At 37.9% G+C, this 7,032-nt stretch overlaps 1 protein-coding gene across 1 annotated transcript; it reads left to right on the top strand.

The window, feature by feature from the left end:
- Positions 1–1,614: 1,614 nt before the first annotated feature.
- LOC126484895 (putative uncharacterized protein DDB_G0286901) lies at positions 1,615–3,792 on the top strand. Its single transcript, XM_050108494.1, has 2 exons — positions 1,615–2,287; positions 3,146–3,792. The coding sequence occupies exons 1-2, from the start codon at positions 1,615–1,617 to the stop codon at positions 3,790–3,792; spliced, it is 1,320 nt and encodes a 439-aa protein (XP_049964451.1).
- The last annotated feature ends 3,240 nt before the right edge of the window (positions 3,793–7,032 follow it).

Genomic DNA, 7,032 nt, shown 5'->3' with positions numbered 1-7,032 from the left:
AAAGTAATCACCATAACTGTTAATACATTTATCTGAATGAGATGGTTGTAGCGGGGCTTTAAATTTCGTCGCGCTACACTCGTTCCCTCAGATAAAAAATATCCCGTCGCAGCGGTATGAGCGCTCGACGGCAGAGAAAATACTAAAATGGTAACACTTTTTTTGTTTTCTATCCGTTTTTTATTTGTCTCTTGATAGCAGTAGCTTAAGGCAGGCGTGATCGGATGCTGACGTAAAAACTTAATGGCTAATCTTGATCTGATTGTAATGTGTAGACATTGTGGAAGTTATTAAGAAATTCGGTGGATGGAAGTAGCAAAGTGAATTAAATTGCATACAGTATCAAGATGATTTTAATTGGTATAAATTAGTGATCCCTGGACTATTACAAGATTTCGGAGCAGATTTTTTCAAGCTGAAATGAAGGAGATTTTTGAAGACGTGGACGCCGCCCGAAAGAAGATAAGTTAATCTGGTAAAGGATGATCTCTCGTCTACGCCACTTCCCCCTGTCAGTTACATTCTGTTAATCTCTGTTTCTTTTCAATAACTTTTGTAGTAAAAATTTGTTTAACTTTTGCTCAAAAACGCCACAAGGACCACCCCAACAATAGCTTTTCCGAATAACGAAGTCCGATAGCTTATTGTAATACAAAGTCCGATCTGCATTTCTTTCATTCTTTCCCTTTTTCACGGTCTCTCTTCTCCCATTTTTTTTATTCACCACTACAACTGGCTCCCGCGAGAGGACGCAATTTTCAGATGTGTCGTTTTTGAGCAAATTTGAAACTTTAATTTGTATTTTTTCCCAAAAGAGAATATAAAAAAAAATCCTGAACTTTAAATGGTAACTAAAACACAAACTTTATTGTACCTAAGCAAATGATACCACAATATTGTAAAGAATTTTTGTAACTAATTCAATCTGTTTTTCTTTTCATGGCATATATTGATGCGAAACTTATTTTGAGGACTTTTGGTGATTATCCGATGGAGATGTATTAAGAAAATCCATATTTTGACGAATACGATTTACGCAGAAGTGTTTGACCAGCCGCTGCAGGACAGAAAATTTAATGGTGAGTCACACAATTATGTTTCATTCAAGCATTCAATAGCTAACTGCAGAATCCATTTTTCCCTTTCCACACATCCTGTAGTTTTCTTCTAGATTTTTCCAAAATTATCTATCTCTATTGTAGTTTGTGGTAATTATAGTACTGTTGTAGCATATGAAGATCGTGAATTTGACAGCCAAACAGTCATTTGTTACGAAAAATTTTGTCCGCCCTGCTGCAGCTTTCTCAACCATTGTTTGTAATAGAGCAATCATTTACATTGACGAGAAAATATTTCAACCTAAATTTGAGTCAAATCTTTATTAATCAGACTTATATTATTCCCTTTTTGACTTACTATTATACATCCTATTACAATGGAACGTGGTAAGGTAGAGATAGTTTCGGCAGATGAGTTAAGTGAAGTAGATTCATCTTTCAACCAACAAGAACGTCCGCGTTTCCCTCCATGGACGAGTTCACAGATCAATGCAATGATTTGACTCAAACTCGCAACATTTGTGATAATACACAGATGGCGACTTTAAATGACGAAATGTGGTATGGACGCGAGACTATACCGTCAGTGCCATTGTTAACATCAATGTCAGAACCGAATATGAGACAAATTCAGCAATGTGACACAAATCGGACACAGGAAACTGACAAACTGGACCGACTATTAGAGTTATTTGCAGACATGAAACGAGACGTTTGTCAGAAAATTGAAGCAAAACTGGACGCACTTGGTCAGGACTTTAAACAAAGGCTAGATAAAAGCGACGAAAAATTTGACGTATTAAACCGTACTATGACCGAAAATTTTGAACGAACGACAAAACAGATGACAGAATTAAATAACACCACTCAAAAGCTCAGCCAGAGATTTGAAACTTTGTCCAACCGAGTCACTAAACAGGAAGAAACTTTGGTTACATTCACACACGAAACAAAAAACAATATCACCCGATGTGAGAATCAGTTAACTCAAATAGTTAATGTGCAGCAGGAAGTGAACACTCGTGTGGAAGAGTTAGCTCAGGCCCACACTTCAGCTAGCTCCACCCAAGAAAAGCTGACTGAAGAAGTGGGAAATATTACCCAACAACTTACAATGGTAGTTCTTGAACAAACCCACCTCAAAGAAAAGATAGAAAAACTAGAAGATCGAGCGGACCTCGCGTCACTAAACAACGACACCAACATGGCCGAAAGAATTGTACATGAATGTAAATTGTGTGACGACTACCTGGACAAAAAACTTGAAACAATTACACAGGACATACTTTCAAAAACAAAGACACATGTTAAAGACGAGACAAAACACATACAAGACGAAGTGACAAAATTACGAGACAATGTTGTGCCGTGTTTGGCGATAGGAGCAAACGCATTGTCAGGAAACGACAAAACAGCTAAAACCATGGCTAATGACACAGACAGAACACCACCTATTGTGGAATCACCTATTTCAAATCAAAATTACAATGTGCCGCTTTCTTTTCCACCGAACGAGCAATATTACGTTACCACACCTAGAGTAGCAAGTGACCTAAATCACATCAATACAGTTATGCCAACCGGCATGGCCGATGACACGTTTGTAAGACATGGGTATTTCCAGACATTTTCCAGTGAGGACAAGCACAAAGTCCACCCTATTGTGTTTATTAGATCATTTGACGGTGTTTTTCCACGTAGTTGGTCAGAAGTCGATAAAATCAGATACGTCACCAATCTCATGAGAGGACGAGCAGCTAAGTGGGGTGCCGCTATGAAACGGCGGTGCCTTACGTTTGAACAGTTCGAACAAGCCTTCTTGGACGAATTCTGGTCCGAGAATGAGCAACAGAGTCTAAGGAGAGAAGTGTGCAACCCCGAGACCTATGACCCTAAAAAAGAGACATTAAGACAATACTTTGAGAGGTACTTAGACAAGACACTGTACTGGTCCAAACCAGCCGACTTGTCAGCGATAATTGACACTTTAAAGAGCCACTTACCCTTTCCATATCGAGACAGATTAATAGGAGTACCGGAGAATGACGTTAAGACTTTCTTAAACTTCTTAGATCAAATGGACGTAGTTTACAGAGGCGATTCACGCCATTCAAATTTTATTCATATTAGTAACCAAAATCAGTACCCACCCCAAAGGAACCGTAGTGACGGTGGTTGGTGGAACCATCCGTCCGCGCCGCGACACAATACGGTGCCTGCGCGCGAAACATACTCAAATGGAAACGTGTATGATGGTAGGAACAACCGCAGAAATTCGTGGAATAATAACAATAATTATCACCCATATCAAAATGGTAACTACAAGCAAAATGAAAATTACAGACAGTATAACAACAACAACAATAGGAGACGTGAGAATAACCAGTACAATCCGGGCTACTTTGACAGGAACATGCCATATAACAGACATAATTACCGTCAAAACAATAACAATCCCAACAATCACCGACAGAATATGTGGAACACACAAAATTCACGCAGGACAAATCATAACCCTCCACGGAATCCGCCGCCGTTCCCCAGTACAGTTATGCACTCCCCGCCACGAAGTAGCAATAACAATTGCGGCGCGCAATCAGCTGACGCGTGGGCGCAAACCGGCCGAAATGTAAACATAGTGGAGCTGGTCAATGAACCCGACCAAACACAGCAGACGACGGAAACAGTCGACGACCGAGCTAAGCGCTCGTGCTTCGGTCGTGAGGTGTTGTAAGAGCGCAACGGCTGAGACGGTTTGTTTCCTCAGGTACGGCGACAAAATGACAGCAGAACAGGAATTAACAAACCTATCGGGTTGACGACCTTATTCTTTTGCGTTCACATCCCAAGTCTACAAAATTAAAACAACTGAACAGAAAATGGCAGCTATTATATTCAGGTCCTTTCAGAATAGCAAGCATACCTCACCCAGGTTGTTACTCCCTAGAATACCCGTTATCTCACAAGCCGAGGGGGCTGCATCCCCACAGACATTTGAAACCCTTTGTGCACTAAAACAACATAATATAATGATAACTAAGTTGAACATGAGCAAGTTGCTGTGCAAACGAGATCATAAATATTTGTATTGAATACACGAACATTAAGTTATACAGCCTAAGAACACAAACGTTAATTTATGGAAATTATATACTGCAGTTACACTTGTACACATAATTATGAAGAGAATGTAAACTCAGGTGAGTACACTTACTGAATGAGAAAGTATATTCATATAGGAACGAGATCTACGCAGGTCACATTTGTTGTTAATTGTAAATTATAAGGTGAATCAACAATTAGTTAGTTATTTCAAGGCACTCCAATGACAGGAGATAATAGCTGTTGAAATCAGTAATGACATAGGTATGTAGCAGAATGAATGAGGATGTAAGAATGAATGATCAGTATGAATGAGTTAATATTTAAGTTAATATAAGAAGATAAGTTACCGTGAAGTAGTTGATGGAGACAGATTATTTGAGGAAAATATTATTGGAGTTTTATGAGAATGGAAGTGCCAAATGGCCCCATGTATGTGATATATTAATGTTTGATGAGGAATATGTTTAATGTATAAGGATATATATATATTATGATGAATATGTGAGTAAGGAATGAGTGAGAATGTTTTGGTAATATTGTGCTACATAGAGAAGTGAGTAAACAGTCAACATCTTTAAGATTATACAAGAATTTCAGTTTGAAAGAAAACATTTGTGATGAGTTAGAACACGTGAGTACAAGACGTTAAAAGTGAATCTATTTACAGTGCCCTTGAAAATGAACGAATGTAAGAAAAGCAGAGTGAACATAATGGTGATTACAGCTGTTGAAAGAAGTGTAATAAGAATGTAATTTGGAAACACATTAGCTTTAATTTATTTCATAAGTGTAACTTAGTAACCTTTCGTTAAGTTTTGTTAAGCCATTGTGTGGAAGAAAACATTTATAGTTTGTGTTCAGACAGGAGAATGATATTTTAAGGAACTTAAGTTCAAATATAGTTTTTACACAACCCTCATGTGAATACATTTGTATAGAAAAAATTTTTTTTACACAAGACAGAAAACCCTGAGGAAGCAAAAGATAGGAGAGTTATTAAGGCCATTTTGCGATTCGTACAACACCTCCACTTAAGCGAACAGATGACAAAATTATATCTACGTTGAAGACATTTGACTTTTTAGGCTATGCAAGCTAAGTGCAAAGGAGCAGTGACCATCCATGCAGCCGACGTCGAGCAACGGACAGTGAGAAAGAGACATTTTACTGTCAATTATAATAATATGTTCTTTATTTATAATTTATAGATAGAAATGATATATATATATACTACATACATGATGTTTAACCTTCACTAAAGTAGAAGAAAGTTCATGGTTGAACTCTTGAGAGGAAATTTGATATGTTATCATATAATACACATTATCTGAGAGACAATCTCTGAGATACATTTTCCATTTGTATAGACGATATCCACAAGAAGTGGAGATATTGAGGAAGTACTGAGCAGACACGCGATTCACTCATGCAAGGATTTGTTAATGTATAATACACTTAGTCATATGAATAGTCAGAACACAAACAGAGAATCTGTCATGATGTTACACTACACAGACTTGATGTAAGGACACTTACATTTACCCATGATTTGGTAAATTGTAAGCACCCCCTTTCACACACCCCTTGAAGGTGATGCAAACATTATAACGTATTGTGTACTCTTTTTATGTATTAGCAGTAGGATTTGGCAGTTTTTAGGTAGTGAATAGTTTCTTCCAGTCTATCTTTCTTTCCTTCTCCATTATCCTACCACCTCCTGCAGCTGGGTATTGTTTGTTTATGGAATGTAAGAATATATTGTGTGACAGTAAACTTTCAGGTATGAATAAAAGGACATGAAGAAAACTGAATGTTGATGGCATAACAAGCCTGGTCAACCACTAGCCAGCCAAGATATGGAATCAAAAGAAAGAAAGAAATAATAAATGAAGGAAAGCCCGTGCTTTAAGTATTAAGTCTGATATCCCATGGCACGCCCAAACCTGAATAAAAAAATATAATAATAAATAAAAATAAAAAAATTAATACCCCAATAAAAGAAAGCCAATGGGACTTAGTATAATTTTTTTTTTAGTGTAAATATTTCACGTGTATATTCTTGTAAATTTATATGTATTTGTATATATGCTAAAACTTTGCATATTGTCAACATATTTTGAAACGTGACCACGAAATGTAAGCTTTCATAATTAACGATGTAAACATGCTTGGACAAAGTGAACTGTTAAAATGTAAATGTGGCAAAAAGTGTTGCAAACTGTGTTAAACAGTGAACGTTATAAACGACGAATTTTGTGTTGTTTGTGAAACTTATGGTGCATAAACCAAATAACTGTTTGTAAATCGATATAAACTGCAATTTACTTCGACGATAATGAGGATTTCCACACTGCAAATGAACGTTTGTTGGCAAGTGTAAACAATGTGGTGAAACACCTACCTTTGCGAACATCGACGTCGTTGTTCCTGGCCGGCCTTCAGATGCTTGGAGACAATAAACTCAGCACCTGTCGTAGGCGATGTGGAGGCTAAAAACTACATCGACCAAATATGCCCCGGGAACAATAGTCATGAAAACGCACAAGGACCTGGAGTGTTGTGTCGTAACAGAAGACATGGACGTTGCTTCAAATGGTTCAAATGGCTCTGAGCACTATGGGACTTAACAGCTGTGGTCATCAGTCCCCTAGAACTTAGAACTACTTAAACCTAACTAACCTAAGGACATCACACACATCCATGCCCGAGGCAGGATTCGAACCTGCGACCGTATCAGCCGCGCGGTTCCGGACTGCGCGCCTAGAACGACGTTGCTTCAGATCACGCACACGCTCAATCTTATGGTGTCACCGAACTTAACACGCCATTTATGCTGGAATAACAACTTGTAATGAACACTATGTGAGAG

The sequence above is a fragment of the Schistocerca serialis genome, chromosome 6 (genome assembly GCF_023864345.2).
Source record: "Schistocerca serialis cubense isolate TAMUIC-IGC-003099 chromosome 6, iqSchSeri2.2, whole genome shotgun sequence".
Taxonomy (NCBI): Eukaryota; Metazoa; Arthropoda; class Insecta; order Orthoptera; family Acrididae; genus Schistocerca; species Schistocerca serialis.
This window is presented reverse-complemented; position numbering and strand designations above follow the sequence as displayed.

Excerpts from the sequence above, each read along its gene's own strand:
- LOC126484895 (XM_050108494.1), top strand. The coding sequence starts at position 1,615 with ATGTGGTATGGACGCGAGACTATACCGTCAGTGCCATTGTTAACATCA. Across the intron at positions 2,288-3,145 it reads CGAAAGAATTGTACATGAAT|TTTACAGAGGCGATTCACGC; the intron begins GTAAATTGTGTG and ends AAATGGACGTAG.